Below are 19,459 nucleotides of genomic sequence, written 5' to 3'. Positions count from 1 at the left end.
TGACAGCTTTTTCTGCCTAGGACCCACCCAAATGCAGTTTTCCCCAAGACCCAGTCTCTTCCTTCAAGGATTCTGATGCTTTCCTTCTCTCCAACCCCTGCAGCTACCCCCACTCATCCAGATTCATTGCACACGATTTATTCCTTTGGGAGAGAGGACGAGGGCGAAATTGATAGACCAATAAATATTGCACAGGCCACTGGTGGAAGAAAGATCCAGACCGAGGTAGTTTCTGCAGAAAGGGTGAGGGGCCCGGGCAGGAAAGGCACCTGAGGTTGTTGGGGCCTGAGTTGGAAATGCGTCTTGGAGGGAGGGTAGTCGCTGCTTCCTCCTGACCCGCGGCTTTCTGCCTGACACAAGGCTCGCAACCCCTTCAGCCTGGACAAGCTGATCAGCAGCTGACCAGATAGCCTGCCTTTATCAGCAGCGTCAATTCATGGAAAGATCAGGTTTCCTTTTAGAAATGTTGCCTGGTTTCTTCTACGCAGCGCCAACTGGCAGCCCAGGGTTGCTGGTGCCCGGCAGCTGTCGTTGGCAGTTTGCCAGAAGAGCAGGGCTGAGCGGCTCCCGTTGGCTGTGGGCTGGGGCCCCGCCTCGGCGGGCAAGTTGGGCAGTTAGCCCGGAGCGGGCTAAAAAGACAATGATCTCTGGCCTCGGGAAGATACAGTCTAACAACTGTGCCCAGTGGTTTGTAGCACTGAGCAGCTCTGATTGGCTGACACTCCCCCTCGGCCGAACCCCGTTTGGATGTTTACGGCGGGGGTGGGACTAAGCTATGGAACCGCCGCAGAAGCCAAAAAGCTTAGATTGGCTGCGCTGGGGCGGGGGCTTGCCTAGCAACCCTAGGCTGCCTCAATTGCCGGCTTTGTTTGAGGATACGGAGTAACGAAAGCGATTGCTTGTGGGTAAGTGGAAGTTGGGGACGGGCAAAGCACAAGTGGCTGTGATTGACAGCTCAGCGTGGAGGAGGCGGGGCTTAGTTCCTAACCAGGTGGCTGGGCGAGGCTGGGCAGTGGTTTCGCTCAGGGCTTGTCACTACTGGGTGCGGAGCGGGGGGACTCGGAAATGACTGCAGGCAACGCGTCTAGTTTGGGGAAACCCGGGGGCGGGTACATCCCGAGGCTGGGGGTCAGGGCTTGCAGGTGGGCCAGGGCCCGAGTTCCGTTGAAGGCCACGTCACAGCCCGACTGGGCCAGAAGCCAGTTCTCTACCTCGGACTGGAGCCACAGGGAGGTCTCTGCAGGGGGAGAAGCAGGTGTTGTGAGGAGGTGACTGGGGCCTGGAAGGACCCGGAAGGGACAGCAGGGAGGGCGCAGGACAAGGAATACAAGGGGTCCGGGTTTGGGAGCAGCCTAGAGGTCCGCTTGAGGCTAGGAAGGGTCCGACTCTGGGGCTCTCGTCTAGGGACAAGTCAGGGCCTCTTGTTCAGGGAAGGGTGGAGGTTCCTGTCAACCTGGGGCTCCCAGGGGGAGGGGGCAAGAGCCTCTTTTGGAAGGAGCGCTGGGCAAGGTGGGAGCAAAGGAGGGCGTGCCACAACAGGAGACTGATGACCCGAGACCCTAATCCAGGAGGAGGTCAGGATAGGGAAGTCGGTCACCCCAGGGAGGGACCAGATCCATCAAGATCGGAAGCTGGGTTCAGGGGTTCCCATCGGCATGCTGAGCGCCGAGGTCACCTGGGATGTTATAGGTCAGACTCGCCCGTAGGAACCGGGAGTACTGGGCCTGCGCGGTGGGGGGGGTGGGTGGGGCGGGGGGGGTGGTGTCCTCAATGGGGTGGGGCCAGTTGGGAATGGGGGGGCGGAGTCTTGACCCTGTTAGGGTATGAATGGTGTTCGTCTCAGGTGGGGCCACGTCAGTTCTGGGCCGCGAGGGGCCGCGGTCGGGGGCGGGGCCCCGGGGCCAAGTCCTACCTTCCGGCGCGCCGCGGGCGGTCCGGGGCAGCCGGGCCAGGAAGCTGTGCGCCAGCAGGGCCTCCTTGGCGTGCTCCTCCTGCGCGCGCAGGGCCAGGGCGCTGAGCAGCTCCGAGTTGTTCGAGGTGCTGCGGTAGTAGAGCATGTGCGCCAACTCCAGCGCCTGCGCGCTGCGCCGCTGTCCGAACATCTGCGGGCGGGACAGCGCCCCGCGGGCTCAGCGGCGCGACGGGGTGGGAGGGGGCAGGGCCGCCCGGGGCCCCACGCCCCCCCCACCCCGACACCCACCCCACCCCCAGCCACTCAACGCTGGCATGGTCCTTTCCGCGGGCTCCCGGGCCCTCCCCGGACCTCTTCGGGTTCAGGTCCCCGGGTATTTGTATTTTTCACACACACACACACTCGCTCCCGCCCCACTGACCCCGAGGCCACCGACAGCTTTTAGCCACCGCTTCACTGGTCTGCTTAGCTGAGCCACATAGTAATGGATTTGCTCAAGGGTTTCCAGACCATTTGAGCTGCAGCCTTGGAACTTTCTGATACAGTGATTTTTTTTTTTTTAAGTCCTTATCTTTTTAGACACACACTAAAGTATTTCCAGAGGGCATGTCTAGGATTTGCTTCTGAATAACCCAGTGGTGGGAGGGCAGGGGGCGTGTAGGTGGACCCGGATGGACTGTTTGATAATTAGAGACTCGGGGATGCCCAGGAGCTCATCAAGTGCTTTTAATCCCACAGTTGTTTGAACTTTTTCCATAGTAAGAAGAAGCGTTTACATATGAAATTGTCAAGAGAAGTGCTAACAGAAAACGAATACTCCAAACCTCCTTGAGGGAAAGAAGTCTGGGGCCTCCTTCTCCACACTTTGCCCCCTCCTCTCCCGGACCCCGATGCCCATGCTTGGTGTCCCCCAAGGAAGGAAATGAGAGCCCACCAGTGCCCTCTGGGGCGCACGCTAGAATCCTCCACTCAGATACTTCCATCCAGCCACAAAATGAGTTCAACACTGCTGGGTCTCATAGCCTGGCAGGCTGGGGCCAACTGTGAGCCCTTGGCCAAAACCTAAATCCTCGGGGAACACTATCAGTGAGCTCGGCTAGATGGCAGGAAAGGGTCAGAGAGTCAACAAGAGGTTTAAGAGGCTCTTGGCACGAAGCCAGGCCCACAACGGCCAGGGCGTTTCAACATCAGCTACTATGGAATATTCGTCCACGCTCCAGGCTGGCTGCTGTCTTTTATTTTTTTATATTTTTATTTTAAGAAAATTTTAAATTATGTTTATTTATTTTGAGAGAGACAGAGTGTGAGTCGGGGGACGGGTAGAGAGAGAGGGAGACACAGAATCTGAAGCAGGCTCCAGGCTCCGAGCCGTCAGCACAGAACCCGACGCGGGGCTCGAACCCGCGAACCATGAGATCACGACGTAAGCTGAAGTTGGACGTTTAACTGACGGAGCCACCCAGGCGCCCCAGGCTTCCATCTTTTAAATGCAGGGGCTGTCTGCCCATCTTGCGCGGAGAGCTAAGGTGAAATGCCTCTGAAGGCAGCCTAGCCGTGGAAATCACTCAGATCACTGCCAGGGACCGATGACACGGTTGTGCGCGACCGTGCCCCCTCTTCTTACGAGCCCAGCCCGACACGGGGTGCGTCCCTGCGTTGGAACGAATCGCCATCGCTTCGGTTGAAGGCGAGGTGTAAGAAGGGCGCGTGTTAGGGACGGTCTGGGATGAAATACACGTTGGGTTTTGTGTCTGCTTCGGCCAAGCTCATGGAGCTGAATTCTCTTACGTTAAGTGAGCAGGTCACGCCACATTCCGTGGCACGCAGATGAGGCCGGGCCTCTCGCTGAGGACACACCGGCTGCCACCTGGGTGTTCCCTTCAACAACCAAAACGCCGGCTGCCGGCGCCTCCCCTCAGCCCACCTTCTGGCCTGCCGGGTCCCCCTCTCTGCGCTGTCCCCTCCTCTCCCAGCCGCCTGGTGCATGGCCTCCTCCCGCCGGCCTCTGCCCCTTCCGGTCTGTCTCTGCACAGCCCCAGAACGGACCCCGCTCCCCCCTTGCTCACAGCCCTGCCGTGGCTCCCCAGCGCCCTCAGAGAGCCCGAGCTCCCTGGCCAAGGCCCTGTGTGGCCCGGCCCCTGAAGGTTTCTCCCGCTGGCCTCCTGCTCCTCCTCTCTGAAGGCAGCCCGTGCCGATGAGCCAATTTAACCCCTGAACAGTATCCCGAGCTGCCCTCTCTCTCAGGCCTCTGGGGCCTCAGAACAAGCCAAGTCACCCCTGGGCTGCTCTTAGAAAACACTCACTGCCTCAATCCTCGAGGCTCAGTCCTCAAGGACGCCGCGTCCCCCAGATGGGCAGCTGTGTCATCGGGCTCCTGCAGTGTCCACTGTGACCTCCACGTGTCTCCCTCCAGGGAGAGATCTCTGGGCTGCTTGCTTCTCAACAAGCCCGGGCCTGCTCTGTGCTGGGCCGAGGGGGCCCACGCTGAACCAGGGCCAGCTCCGGGGACCTCGGGGATGGGCTGGAGGGGACCGACGGGGAGTCTGGGAAGGCCTGGGCTGGGGCCAGGACAGAGGGAACGAGACGGGGCACAATATCGGGGCGGGAAGGTCAGACTAGGGGGGTAGGGCGAGGGCAGCCTCAGGGGTCTAGCGGTGACAGGGGGCACAGGGCCCTCTGCAGACAGAGAACCAGGATGAGGAGCAGGTGTGTGGGGAGCCGCCGCCGGAGGGGAGGGCAAAGGGGGCCCGGAGCTGGCGGCCCCAGGCTGGGCGCGGAGCATCCGATCCGGCAGATGGTAGAAAGCTGTCGGCGGAAACGCCAGAAGTGGATGAGCTCTTTGAGGGGGGGAAAGAAAGAGGGACGTGCCTATCGCGGCAAAATCACCTGAGACCGGCCCCTTAGACAGGGGCTCGGGATGAAGGGGGGTTGGGGAGGAAGGATCCTGAGCTCAGTGGGATGTGGGGCGTGTGGGAAGGGCTCGGGCGTGTCCAGGGGGCGGGTGGGGTGGGGGGCTGGAGACTGGGAGAGACGCCTGCACCAGAGACAGATATCTGGGAGCCACCGCCACACAGGAGGGAACAAGTGTGCACGGGGAGGGGCGGCGGGAAAGAGGCTGAGAGGGCTCACGGTCAAGGGTTGGAGGCTCCGCGCAGAGCGTGGGAAAACATTTAACGGATGCGTCACATTAACTAGTGAACCGGGTTTGGAACTGGGCCCCTCAGAGGGGCGCCCAGGGGGCTTAGTCCGTTAAGCGTCTGACTCTTGATTTCGGCTCACGTTTTCGTGAGTTCGAGCCCCGCGTCAGGCTCTGTGCTCAGATCCCTGCCTGGGATTCTGTCTCTCCTCTGTCCCCCCTCTCCCCCACCGCTATGCTCGTTCTCTCTCTCTCTCTCTCAAAATAGATAAATAAACTTGAACAAATAAAATAAAATAAATAAACAGGGGCCTCTGAGGCGGGACGGATGGTCCCCCTGGGGCTGGGACTCTGGGTGCCCCCCCAGACGACTTGACACCCTTCCCAGCCTCCCTGCTCTTGGTCTCATAGCCCCACCCCCTCCACGGAGGCTGCAGGCACCCTCGGGGCCTGCAATTCTTCCATAGCAGCTGCTGCCCAGTGGCTAAACCCCAGGGTCTCGATTCTGGCATTCAAGGCCCTTGCCACTCTCTAGGGCCTCACTTCTCCACCCTGGACCCCAGACTCCGGCCCTGCAAGATCCCCCCCCCCCCCCCCCCCCCCCGCCACGCTGTGCCTGCCCAGCCCCTTTCTCCACCGGGTTCACTCCTCCCCTTTCAAACGGGAGGCTGACTGACGTCAGCCCAGGTCATGATCTCATGGTTCGTGAGTTCGAGCCCCACCCTGTGCTCACTGCTGTCAGTGAGGAGCCCGCTTTGGATCCTCTGTCCCCCTCTCTCTCTGCCCTGCACACACACTCTCTCTCTCTCTCAAAAATAAATAAACATTAAAAAAAAAAAAAAAAGCTTCCTTTAGATCCTGCCTGACCCCTGGTCCTCAGCAGCTACCCCCACCCCCAGCCCTTCACCCTCTCAGCCAGCACAGCCTGGGTATTATCTGCGGGATTTATTATCATTGTCCTAAGAGCCTGCTGGGATGGCTGTAAACAGCTTGAAAACCAATGAACCAGCGAGTGAATGATCAAGCACAATGCACTCCACACATCAGTCCACACTCCTGGGGCCGGTGCCAACCCTGGGGAGAATTGGTAAAAGGCAGCCCCTCTCCCCCCGCCGGCTCAGCCTCAAGACAGCACACAGGGCACAAGTTAGGTTTCAGCCCCACCCCACCCCCCGCCGCCAGGCCCTCAGCTCTGACTCCTTGGATGGTGAACAACCTGTGCAACTGTATCAGGCGGCCCTGCATTCACATGTAGCAGAATCAGGAAGGGAGTGTGTTAAAAATATAGTTTCCTGGGCCCCAGGCCCAGTTTCCCGTTGAGTCCGTTCGGGCTGGAGCTCAGGGAGGCTGCCCCGATAAAACATGCTCGCCTGGTGATAACGACGCCCCGGCCAGGATGAGGAAGGAAGGAAGGAAGGAAGGAAGGAAGGAAGGAAGGAAGGAAAGAAAGAAAGAAAGAAAGAAAGAAAGAAAGAAAGAAAGAAAGAAAGAAAGAAAGGAGGCGGGAGGGAAAGGAAGAATGACTGAGGGAAGGAGGGAAGGCATGAAGCAGATTAACGCCGGAAATAAACCAAAGTAGAGGGTGGCCTGACCTTGGGGCCCAACGAACGCGCAGAGGCAGGGGCCCAAGAAGCGTGGCGGGCAGTCCCCTTACCTTGGAGGCCCGCAGGCCCATGAAGGCGGCAAAGAGCAACAGCAGCAGGGAGGTGGCCATCTTGAGGTCCGAGAGCACCACCATGCCCACGTTGACAAAGAACACCACGCCCGAGACGAAGAGCGTGACGTTGAGCAGCGCACGCTGCAGGGTGGGCGTGCGCACCTTCAGCTCGGGCAGCAGCTGCTCCAGACCCTCCAGCGGCGTGTCCTTGAAGCTCTTCAGCACCAGGTGCCCCCGCTTCGTTCGGGCCGCTAGCACCACCCGCTTGAAGTACCTCCTGACGGACCAAGACAGAAGGGGCGAGGTGGTCAGGACCGCCCCGGGGAGCCCCCCTCCAGCCCCCTCGGGGACGCCCTCTCTAGCTCGGCAGTAGCGCGGGCATTTTCCAAGGCTGCTACCCCAAGGTGGTGGGAGGGGGGTCAGAACTGCGCCAAGGGTCCAACCACGGGGCGTCAGCCGAACAATGCAATCCCCGGTCGTTGGACACAACCGTGGCTTCCGGTTTCCGGGGCTCCCTTCTCATTTACCGAATGAGAGCCGAATAGACTGTCTTTTCTTTAGTTCTGGGTTTTTTGTTTGTGTTTTATTTATTTATTTATTTATTTATTTATTTATTCAAATTCAAATGCTACTTGTAACTTAGAGTGCCCGCTAGGTGCCAGGGAGTGCTAGGAAGCTCTGGAGAGGCAATCGCCGCCTTGCTGGAGCTTATAATCCAGCGCGAGAGACAGACAATTAAACACACAGCCTGCGAAGTATAAATATCTCCTTGGAATAGATTCCTGGAAACGGAATTGCCGCTTTAGGGGCGTGAGGGCTTTTTGTCTTTGGCGGTGTTTTTTTTTTTGTTTTGTTTTGTTTTGTTTTGTTTCGCTTTGCTTTTTTGGATTCGTGACCATATCTGATAAACTGATTTCCAGAAAGATCGGGTAATTTATAGGCCCGGGAGAAGATCTGGCTCTCCTGACCCTACTCTGTATTTGAAGGGCCTCCGTTCAAAATAGGAGGCTCATCGGAGTCCTGGTGGCGCCATTTTTTCAGAACGTGGCCTTCCTTTGCTTCAGGCTCTGCTTTCCTCATTTGGAAAATGGGGACAAGTGTCGCTCCCCTTCCTCTTCCCCGGGGAATGATAGTTTCTTATTTTCCCCCTGGGAAGGAAAGGCGGCATTTGGATGATCTCCCCGCCCCCTTTCTCGACTTCCCACCCAGGGCCCAGACACCCAAATGCAGACACTGACCTGCAGTCCCCTCTCGACTCTAACCTTGCTCCCTCTCGCTGCAGCTGGGGAACAAGGGCCGCCTCACCTCTCTGCGGGGGGCGACCTGATGAAGCCACGTTTGGAGCCCACGCTGGACTTACGGGGGATCTGCCCGACTCGCTGGCCCAGGGCCCAGAACTGCATGTAGATATACTGATCCAAATTTACTGTCACCTGACAAGGGGGACAAAGGAAGCAGAGGCGGATGAGCGTGGTCTGCGGTGAGAGCACAGGTTACTGGAATTAGATGCCCCTTCTCCCAGTGATGTCCACCCTCCTCCCAGGCTCATCATCACCCGGCGTTTAGGCAGGGTGGCCCTGTATGGTTGCTCGTGTTGTATACTGCGCAAGGGCATACTCTCTCAGGTGGCACCATTTACCTCACAGTCATTTTTACTGCCATGTTTCTGAGAATCTAAGATGCCACTGATTGTAAGATACGACATGTGACATTGTGTAAGCTTAAGGTACACGACACTTGTTACACATGTGACATTGTGTAAGCTTAAGGTACATTTTACTTTGATGCCTTTCTCTATTGTAATATGATTGTCGATTGGATCCTCGATTACCTTATGAAGCAATTGAAAGAGAAAATATATCGCCCATTAACACTAGGCCACACCACCACTTAGAAGTTATATTCCAATTTCAGGGACAATAGAATGTGACTTCAGTAAAAAGTATGTCTTAACATCGTTAAAATGGGGGAGTTTGGAAGATGACAGTACTTTTATTATCTTTTTTTTTTTTTTTTTTTTTTTTTTTTTTTTACTTTAAGGATGAGCATTTCGTATTACTTATTGCCACAGTTTTCTGGCAGATGGCGAGAAAGCCTCCAGTCCTAAGAAGGTCCGTTTCTTACGTTTCCTTTTTCCAACAGATGGCAGTGGACCGACTGGGAAAGAGGTGCCCTAGTCTAATTCACCGAGAACGCTGCATGGGCTCACGCCCTGCGTTCAGGACAACTCCCAGCAGCCTCTGCCTCCCAAAGGCTCATCCCTGCCCCCAGGTCTTCCGGTGTTTTGGTCCTCCTCTGGAAGACAGGCACCTGGACCTCATCCTGAGGGTGGTGGACCACCAGAGCGTAGGCCAGAGCGTCCTCAGACAGCGGGGAGAAATTGGCCTGGGCCAGCAGGGGCTCCAGAGCCTGGAGCACCTCCTGTTCGTTGGACAGACGCTGTGGGTCCGTAAGCGAAGGCTGGTCGAGGGTCTCCCTATCGGGGTTGATGGGGTCATACAAGGCCTGAGGAGAGAGTCAGAGAGAAGAGAGATGGGCTAGGGCGCGCCATGAGGGATTGCTCCCGGCCCCATCCCTCAGATGACGGGGGACCCCAGGGCTTGTGCCGGGCCCTCTTCCCTTTTCTCTCTCTGAGCGCACCCTAAATAGCCTCGTTATTCCCGTGCCTTTAAACACCACTCTGGGCGTCTCTATGTATCTGTGCGCGACTCGCATCTCCAGCCCGGACCCGTCCTCCAGGTTCTGGACCTAATATCCAGTTCCGGGGCCTGAGCGTCTGTCCTGTCCCTCCTCCCCCAGTAACAGACGGGAAGGTGGACGCAGGGATGCACAGAGAGAATACGTTTCCCGGTTTCCTCTCCCAAACCTATTCACCCCCACCTCCAGTCAGCCTTGGCCTCTACCCTGAGCGTCAGACTCTCATATTCAAAGATCTCTGACCTCTCCCGTTGGAAATGCCACCTTGCATCTAACACGGCCCAAGGAGAATGCTTCGTTCCTGCCTCTCCCTCCCCCCAGCCTTCTCCCTTCAGGAAAGGGCACTGCCTGATTCATTCGGATGCTCTGATCAGACACCTCGGAGGCATCCTTCATTCCTTTCTTGTGGTCGCCCCCTTGTCCAGACCTTTTGCAAGTTCACTGGCTAGACCTCCGAGACGTCCTCGAATCCATCGTCCCCCCCCACCCCCATCTCCAGTACCCCCTTCTCGTCCCGGCTACCTGTCCTCTGCCCCAAACAACTGCATTGGGCTTCTTCTCTCGCCACTCTTTTAAATTTTTTAACGTTTTTATTTATTTTGAGAGACAGAGCGAGAGTGGGGGAGGAACAGAGAGAGAGGGAGACACGGGAGCCGAAGCAGTGGCTCCAGGCTCTGAGCCGTCAGCACAGAGCCCGACGCGGGGCTCGAACCCACAAACCATGAGACCATGACCTGAGCCGAAGTCAGATGCTCAACCGACTGAGCCACCCAGGCGCCCCTTCTCTCGCCTCTCCTACCCCGTGCTCCATGAAACTGTCGCACCAAGAGCTTATTTATTATTTAGGCTATAAACGGATCCCACACCCTCTCCCCGCGGTGGCTTCTCCCCTGCCCTTGGAATAAATACCAGAATCATTCCACCGCCTCCAAGGCCCCTCGCAAACTGGCCTCCACCCTGCCCACCTCATCTTATGCACCCATCCCTCCCTACCCACCTTGCAAAAACTTGTGGACTGAATGGATGGACGGATGGACGGATGGATGGATGAACAAATGAATGAGTGAGTGAGCGAACTGCTGGGTGCCTAGCCTATTTGCCGGTTTCAGGAAGACACGTGACTCACGCCAGACTATGCGGCACAGGGGACTCACTGGTCCATAAAACGAGCCCAACTCTCCGTGTCTCCCAGGAGAGGTAGGCTTAAGGAACCACTTGTCCGGGCCAAGTGCAGGGTTGAATGAGTGGAAGGGAAGAGGGTCTACCAGCGGCAGGAACGGCCTGGGCAGAGGTCCGGAGGTGGGAAGGCCCACGACCTTGGAAGCGACGGAGCAGGAAACAACCTGGCAGCCGAGCCTAGCAAACCCCCTTTGGAACGAACTCCCAGGGCCGGGGCGGGCCGCCAGTGGGGCGGGACTGCAGCCCAAAGCCCACCCCCCCCACCCCCCCCCCCCACCCCCGCCGTCTGTGCCGGAAGTCCCGGAAGTCCCTCCTGTTCTCAGACTCAGAGAGTGACCTTGAGAAATTTCACTTCCGGGACAGAGCTGGGGTTTGACCAGGAGGGAAGCTCAGAGCTGGAGGAGAGAGAGAGAGAAATCGGTATTCGGCAAGCATCCGCCGCGCGCTAGATTCTCCGCTGGGCACTTGACATCCACGCAGGGCTTCCGGCCAGAAACCTGGAGGCCGCAGGTGACCCCCCCCCCCCCCCGCCCGGCTCCTCCCCTCCCCCACACGTTGAACCCTGCTGATTCTCCCTCCGAAACAGGCCCCCTTTGCCCACCGGCCCCACCCCGTCCACACCACCAACTCCTCTTCCTACCTGGATGAGTCCAGCGGCCTTCTCGGTGGCCTCCCCAAAGCCCCTCGCCCCACCCTCAACCACCTGTCCTGTCTACACGGCAGCCAAGATTCCATCGAACCACGAGAACAACAGTAATAAATGATAACGCGCGGTTATATAGCGTTTGCCGTGTGTCGGGCACTGTTTGAAGCAGGTTGTGCACGCGTTATGCACGTAAGGTGATGATGGCCCCTGTGGTTATCCTCGTTTAGAAATGTGGGAAATGAGGCACAGAGAGGTTAAGGAACTGCCTGAGGTCACACAGCCAGGAAGTGTCATATCAGGAATTGCACATGTAACCATGTCAATCTCCTGCAAAACTCATTCCGAGGCTCCCACTGCCCTCAGGAAGTAGGGCCGTGCTCTGGACCGTGTCCTTCCCGCAAGGCCTCCCAGGACCTGACACCACGGTCCCCCTTGGTGGCTCACAATGGTTTTAGTTCCTCCAGGCACAGGGATGTTGCACATGCTGTTAAGAGACTCTCCCTGCCCCCCACTCCCCTCCTCCTTGCCTTTCCGCGACTGAAGTCCCACTCTTCTATGGTATTCCAGCTCCCTTCTCACCCTCAAAAAGCCCCCCTCCATTCCTTAGGCTGAGCAGAGCCGCCTTGCGTGGTTGGGCAGATTGTACACTGCACAAATGTGCCAGTCTAACATAAGCACCGTTGTAGATGCTGTCGACCCATACATTTATCGGAACAGTCGCCCTTTCAGATGGAAATAAAGGGTCTAGAGCAGCACATTCCAAAAGAACTGCCTCCAAGGATAGAAACACCTAGATCTGCACCATCCAATACCTCACCACTGGTCACCGGTGGCTCCGGAACACTTGAAACATGGCGAACACAACTGAAATTTCGGACGGAATTTCTAAATTTTATTTCATTCCAGCACCCTCACATTTAAACAGCCACATGGGGCTAGCAGCTGCCAATGTCGCGTGCACAGCACCAGGCGACGGAAAGGGGTGCGTTTTCTGATACGCACACAGAGTCTGGTTCAGAAACCAAGGTCAAGCTTCCTTACGCGCTGACACGAACTGCACCCCGGGAGTTCACTGTGTGGCTGTATCTGTTCGTCGGGGGAGGGTGTCTGACTCACAACTGTCCCTGCCACCCAAGTTCAGCTCTCTGAGGGCAGGGTACGGGCCCGAGTCTGCTGCTCAGGTGGGTCCTGAGCGCCAGACTTACATGCCAAGAGCCTACTCAACGCGTGGCCACAGACGGGCATCTCGACACCTCCACGCGGGCATCCGACGGGCATCCTCTCAAAGGCACTACGTCCCAAACTGGGGTCCTGAGACCCCTCCCCAGACCTGTTCCTCCCGCCACATTACCCAGCTTAGAAGCGTCCAAGCCCATCCTCCCAGGTGCCCACCCTGAACCCATCGGCAAATCCCTGATGGACCCCCATTCAAAACGGATCCGGAATCCAACCACTTCTTCCCACCACCCCTCCTCCTCCACGCGCAAGTCTGAGCCCCCCCTTGCACTTGCCCTGCTCCCATCCTCCAGCCCCAACCCAGTCTGTTCCCCGGGAAGCTGCCGGAGGGCGCCCGTCGTAATAGAAGGCAGCTCACATCCCGCTGCTTAGAGCCCTCTGGTGGCTTCCACATCACTTAGAGTCCAAGCAAAGTCCTCACTGTGTCCCACAAGGCTCTGGGCCCTCATCTCCAGCCCTCTCCCCTGTGCTCACTCAGCTCTAGCCCCACCAGCCTCCTTGCTATCCCTCCTATACACCATGCACAGCCCTGCCTCAGGGCCTTTGCACTTACTGTTCCCACAGATCTCCTCATGGCTCTCCCTCTTGCCTCCTTCTGGTCTCTGCTCAAATGTCGCCGCCTCAGTGAGGCCTCCCCTGACTATCTCCCTAAAATTGCAAAACATTCCTGTTGTCTAATTTCTTCTTAATTAGGGTTACCAGATTTAGCCAAAAAAAAAATTCAATACAGTATACCAGGTGAGATTTGATTTCCAGATCAACAACTAATAAGTATTCAGCCTCAGTATGTCCCGTGCAATATTTGAGGACTGCGTTACATAGGACATGATTATACTAAAAAAAAAAAATTATTCCCAGCTTATCTGAAATTCAAATTTAACGAGGTGGAGAGGGTTGCATGGTGTCCCCTCAGAACCTCAGGATCTGACTTCATTTGGAAATAGGGTCTTTGCAGGTCTAAGGAGTACGAATCCCAGGGTGAGACCATCCTGGATTCGGGTGGGCCCTGTATCCAGTGACGGTGGCCTTTATAGGAGACAGAGGAGGGCACGCAGGGCCACACAGAAGAAGGTGATATGAAGACGGAGACAGAGATTGGACTGTCGTGGCTACGAGCCAAGGAAGGCTGACAATGGCAGTCACTGTCCTCCAGGACCGCGCACGGGGTGGTTCCCCGCTCAGAGCCTCCGGGAGAAACCCACCCCGCCCACACTTTGATTTTGGACTTCTGGCCTCCCGGACTCCGAGAGAACAAATTTCTGTGGTTCTCAGCCACCCGCTTTACGGTGATTTGTGATGGCAGCAGCTGGAAACAAATAAACTGGGTGCCCTCTGCTTGATCTGGCAACTTCCTCCTCAGTACTTGGCGCCTCGTCACACATTTCGCTTCCTTACCGTCTTTTTTTTTTTTTTTTTTTTTTAACTCTTTTAAGTGAACTCTACCCCGACATGGGGCTCGAACTCACGCCCCCAAGATCAAGAGTCAAATATGCTCTACCGACCCGGCCAGCCAGGCGCCCCTGCGTCTTTGCCGTCTTGAAGATCTGGGTCCTTCCCTAGAACGTGATCCCGTGAGGCAGAGACGCCCATCGGTCAGGCTCACCACTACGTCCTGGGGCCTGGAACCATCTGGAGGACGTAGTAGGTGCTCAAGAAATATCTGCGGTGCACTCACGGATGAATGAATGAGGGAAAGGAGGCGCAGACGGAGGTCACCTGCCAAGGTCACCCACACAGGTAGTGAACAATGAAGCTAGCTGTTCTTTTCCTGCCCCAGGCCGCTTCCTCGAGGGACTCAGGTCACCAGCAAAGGGTCACTCATGTGTCCCACCTGTCTCTATAGCTCTTCCCTTCTCTTCCTAGCATCTCAGCTTAGAATCTCCTACCTCAGTGGAAATATGCATCTCTGCTGTATACGTTTTCTATGTTTCCATATGTTTTTTAAATTCTTAAAAATGTTTAAGTTTATTTATTTATTTTTGAGAGACACAGAGAGAGAGAGAGAGACAGAAAGAGCACAAGCATGAACGGGGATGGGAGAGAGAGAGACGGAGAGAGAGAGACTCCCAAGCAGGCCCCACCCTGTCAGCACGGAGCCCAATGAGGGGCCTGAACCCACAGACTGTGAGATCATGACCCGAGCGGAGATCAAAAGCCGGACGCTTAGCTGACTGAGCTGCCCATCGCCCCATGTGTTCCTGTATATTTAAATGTTCACATAATAAAATGCTTTTGGGGGCACCTGGGTGGCTCAGTCGGTGAGTGCCCGACTTGGGCTCAGGGCATGATCTCACAGTTCGTGAGTTCAAGCCCCGCATCGGGCTCTCTGCTGTCAGTGCAGAGCCCGCTTCGGATCCTCTGTCCCCCTCTCTCTCTGCCCCTCCCCTGCTTGCACTCTCTCAAAAAATAAATAAAAAACATTTTTTTAAATCATAAAATGAATGAATGAATGAATGGAGAAAGAAAATGATCTTTTTCAGCAACGTTTTTGAAAAACCCTGCCTCCTGGGGTCCCCGGGCTAGGGCTCAGAAGCAGCTGGACATGGGGGCAAATCATAGCTCAGCCAGGCCCTCTCAGTGCCTCGGTTTCCGCCTCTGCAAATGGGGCTCCGGGCGGCTCCCCCTCAATTCCACAGGAAGGAGCCGACGAGCGCGACCCAGAGTGAGCTCAGCAATAAGGGGCCGATGTCACTGCTACTCAAAGCAGAGAGGGGCCGTGCCCGAGGGCAGCGGCAGGGAGCAGTGAGGGGCTGGCTGAGCAGGCCTGGGGTGTCCAAACCCCGCACCTTCCAAAGGACCGGCCGTCGACTGGGCTCTTGGGATAACTTCCAGGCCCTTGGAAATGTTCTGCCTGATCGGAGGGTCTTGCTCGGACGCACTCGAACGGGTGGCTCAGTTGGGTACTCGTCGGACTCTCGATTTTGGCTCATGATCTCGGGGTGCGTGAGAACGAGCCTCACGTGGAACTCTGCGCTGAAAGCCCGGGCCCTGCTTAGGATTCTTTCTCTTTCCCTTTCCCTGCCCCGTAGCTAGTCTATGCTAACAATGTGGTTTATGGCGGGGCCTCGGGCCATGAAGTAGCAGTTCGACCTCTGGAGGGGCTGGTGACTGAGTAGCTCAGGTCAGCTACGCAGGCGCTGACAGACCCCCTCCCCCCACCCCCTGCCCCGTAAAATCCTGGACACCAGTTGGGGCACCTGGCTGCCTCAGTGGGCGGGGCATGTGACCCTTGATCTCCGGCTTGTGAGTTGGAGCCTCCCGTTAGGGGTAGAGATTCCTCGAAAATGAGATCTTTCGGGGACGCCTGGTTGGCCCAGTCAAACATCCGACCCTTGATTTCAGCTCAGGTCATGATCTCATGGTTGTGAGATCGAGCCCCGAATCTCTGCGAAGCTCTGCATTGACAGTGTGGAGCCCGCTTGGGATTCTCTCTCTCTCTCTCTCTCTCTCTCTCTCTCTCTCTCTGGCTGCCCCTCCACTGCCCCCACCCCCCACCCCGGCCCCATCGCCTTTTCCCTTTCGCTCGTTTTGTTTTGTTCGCCCTCCTTTCGTTGCAATAAACCACGAATGTGAGCACAAGGGCTTTTCTGAGCTCTGGGAGTCCCTCACAGAAGATCCCCGAAGCTGATCCCTGTCTCCAGGACCCCCCACGCGGCCGGCATCCCGGGACGGGGAAGGAAGGGGACCGGAGCATGTGGCTTCCTGACATCCCTCCCTCCAGGGGTTCCGCTTCTCTCTCCGGCTGGCTCTTTGGCCGCCCCCCTCCCGGGGTCTCGTTCCCCATTCTGATCTCAAGGCTGGGCGGATCCCAGGCTAAGCGAACCCCCTTGGTGGTCTTGTCTAGTACCATCTAAGTGCTCCCAGGGATGCTTCCCGGCCCAGCCCCCTCCCCCGACCCCCAGAGCCCACATCCGGGTCCATCGCTCTACCAGGCTGGCTTGGAAGCATCTAAGATTTCTAAGACCGAGCCCTCGTCTTCCCCACAGACCTGCCTCCCGCCCCCGCCCCGTCTTCCGCGGCTCGGTAAATGGCAGCTCCGTTCTTTCAGAGGAATTGGAGGCACCCCCTGACTTTCTCCTTCCTGCCCCCATCACCCGCCCGCACAGCCCAGACCACTTTTCCCCGCGTCCACCGCTATTACTCTTGCTGGGGTGGCCATTATCCCTCAGCTGGACAAACATAATAGACTCTGAATAGATCTCCCTGCGTCTGACAGGCTGTTCCAGAAGGCGCCCGCTAACACCTAAATCAGCACATGTCCCTCCTCTGCTCAGTAGCCCTCCCAGCTAACTTAGAAGTCAAGGCGAAGTCCCCCCCACTACCCACAAGGCCAGGCACAGTTTGCCCCCGATGCCTCTCTGCCTTCATCTACGGCACAGTAGCCCCCTTGGGTTCTTCCAACACCCGCACCCCAGGACCTTTGCACTTGCTTCCCCCCCCTCCCCCCCGGCTTGGAATGTGCCCACCCCCACCCCCACCCCCGCCCGGGCCACCAGACACCCATCAGGCTCTCTCCCTGTCTTCACGCGGGTCTTCACTCAACCATCACTGCTCAGAGCATAGCCAGGTTGTGTACCGGATGAATGGGTTAGGGCACAGGCACCCCAAGGCCAAGGTGGGCGGGGCCACGTCCTCACCTGCAGCCGGGCCAGGATGTGGTGGTAGTGGAACAAGGTGCAGAAGTCCACGTGCGCCGCAAACAACTCCAAGGCTGCCTTGTCCGCGGGGCTGGAGTGGAATTCCTGCAACCCCAGGAAACAAAACTCCTCTGTAGGCCTCCTTCCCCTTCCTCACGGGGAGGATTTCTTTCTCTGGCAGCTCTGGGCTTTCTAAAATTTTGTTTTGGGGGCGCCTAGGTGGCTCAGTGGCTCAAGCGTCAGACTTTGGCTCAGGTCATGATCTCCTGGTTCAGGTCCTGATCTCCCGGTTCGTGGGTTCGAGCCCCACGTCAGGCTCTGTGCTGACAGCTCGGAGCCTGGAGCCTGTTTCGGATTCTGTGTCTCCCTCTCTCTGACCCTCCCCCGTTCATGCTCTGTCTCTCCCTGTCTCAAAAATAAATAAAACATTAAAAAAAAAAGAAGCCGAGACTCCGAGCCAGGCCTGTCTGACTCCAGAACACACATATTTAACTCCTTCCTTGTGCTTCCTACCTCCGTGACCTAGGTGAACGCCTTTACCTTTCTAGGCCTGTTCCCTTATCAGCAACTGAGGATCACACCCACTTTGTCAGAGATCGATGGTGACAATCTAATGCCATTGTGTGTCCATATACATGCGTGTGTGTCTACGTGTGTCTGATTTACGTGTGTGCTTGTGGGTCGAGTCTGACACAGGCCTTAGTACAGACAGGTGTTCAATCAATAATTTTAAGATGAATGAATGATAACCTTCAATCATGACAAGTAGGATGATGACAGTGGGGCAGGAGCTTAGCTCTGGAGCCGGACCAGGACTCTCAGTGGAGCAGGTGCCTAATGCCTCACCATAGACCACAGTCCCTGCCCTGCTCTGGTCAGGCCACTTCGTGCAAACCTGGGCCACAACGACACAGCCTTGAGTCGGTTACTTTCCTTCCCCTGCTTCAGTTAGCTCATTTGTACAATGGGGATGATGGAAGTGTCTCTCTTACTGGGTTGTTCTGATGATCCAACAATGCATGGAAAATGCTTAGCACAGTGCCAAACAGTAAGAGCTCAAACAGTGTGATAATTATGATTAAAGCTTCATAAGTATGGTGATTATTATTAGGTAGCAGTAAGAGTACTGGTGAGGATGATTATCATACCCATTTTGCAAAGGTAAAAACCATGCCCCAGAGAAGGCTTGTTCAAGCAAGACCCCAGAACAAGCTGGAGTCCGGAATCTCAACTACATCCGCGGCTCACAGAGCCCCCCCACCCACGCCGCATTCCAACGCCACGCCCACCTGGGCAGCGCAAAGGGAACGGGAACTACAACTCCCAGGAGGCGCCAGGAGAGCCCTCTGCGGCACGTAGGGCTGTGCCGCCGCGATGCCTGCCGGGAGTCATAGTCCCCGGGCTCTTGGACCCGGGACGGGCGGTACCTGTATCAGGAGGCGGAGCAGTTGCTCCTTGGAGAACGGGATGAACCGCTCGCGGTACTGCTGGGCCCAGTCGCGGGGCTCCGTGGGGTTCCACATCTTGCGGTACTCCCCCATCTTGGCCGCTAGCGACGACAGGGCCCGGGGGGGCCCGAGAAGCGTGGGCAACAGGGACCATACTCGGACCCTGGATCCCCAGACCCCCCGGGTCACCAGCAGCATAGCCAGACCCTTTCCCTGGAGCCTAAACAAGGGAAATGGGCAGGGGTCAAAGGTCATCTACAGGAAAAACGCCCTCTCCACCTCCAGGGACCGTCCATACCCCAGGCAGGGCACAGAGCCCATCTGCCAGTCTTGTGGCCCGTCTTGCCTGTGCCCTCCCACACTGCTCATTTGGTCTGCGCCCCAGGCAGGAGTCGGGAGATTTTGAGTCCTGGGCGTTTTTCGGGCCCAGAGGCCCTTTAGTTGTATAACGGGTTTCTGCGGGGTCTAAGCAACAGGTGGATCTTAGGAGCATAGGAGAGGCTCGGAAAGGCTACATAGGGGATGCAGGGCGGCCCTCCCCCGGCCATGCAGTCCGCCGTCTCCCTCACCTTAGCCAACGCTCGACTGTCATTGAGCCTCCTGCGCATGCGTACGAAGGTGTCCTGGGTCCCCAAGGTTCGGCTTCAGCCTGCAGTAAGACGCATGCGCAAAGCCTGGGTCACGGCGCGCTGTCCATCTTCCCTCCGAGGCCCTGTCTCAACCGCGCGTGCGCCATCTGCCCGCCTTTCTTCTCTCGCCTTGTTTGAGCGCGGCGCACGCGCTGCGGAAGTCTCTCCGTGTCCGCGCGCTTCAAAGAGAAGGGGGCGGAGCAGGCGCGAGACTCCCAAGGAGGACTGGGTCGGGGCAGGGCTTCCGCGCGCCGCCAGCTAACGGCGGGCGGCCCAACGTCC

At 57.2% G+C, this 19,459-nt stretch overlaps 1 protein-coding gene across 1 annotated transcript; it reads right to left on the bottom strand.

The window, feature by feature from the left end:
• Positions 1–122: 122 nt before the first annotated feature.
• On the bottom strand, positions 123–19,385 carry TMEM143 (transmembrane protein 143). The gene is made up of 8 exons (XM_078439591.2): positions 19,118–19,385; positions 18,528–18,768; positions 17,101–17,205; positions 9,016–9,210; positions 8,011–8,138; positions 6,703–6,982; positions 1,913–2,102; positions 123–1,237 (listed from the first exon to the last, which is right to left on the bottom strand). The coding sequence occupies exons 1-8, from the start codon at positions 19,138–19,140 to the stop codon at positions 1,023–1,025; spliced, it is 1,377 nt and encodes a 458-aa protein (XP_078295717.1). The 5' UTR covers positions 19,141–19,385; the 3' UTR covers positions 123–1,022.
• Positions 19,386–19,459: the final 74 nt, after the last annotated feature.

Source organism: Panthera onca, chromosome E2 (genome assembly GCF_046562875.1).
Source record: "Panthera onca isolate mPanOnc1 chromosome E2, mPanOnc1 haplotype 2, whole genome shotgun sequence".
NCBI lineage: Eukaryota > Metazoa > Chordata > Mammalia > Carnivora > Felidae > Panthera > Panthera onca.
The sequence above is the reverse complement of the archived record's forward strand: the minus strand, read 5'-3'. Positions and strand labels throughout refer to the sequence as shown.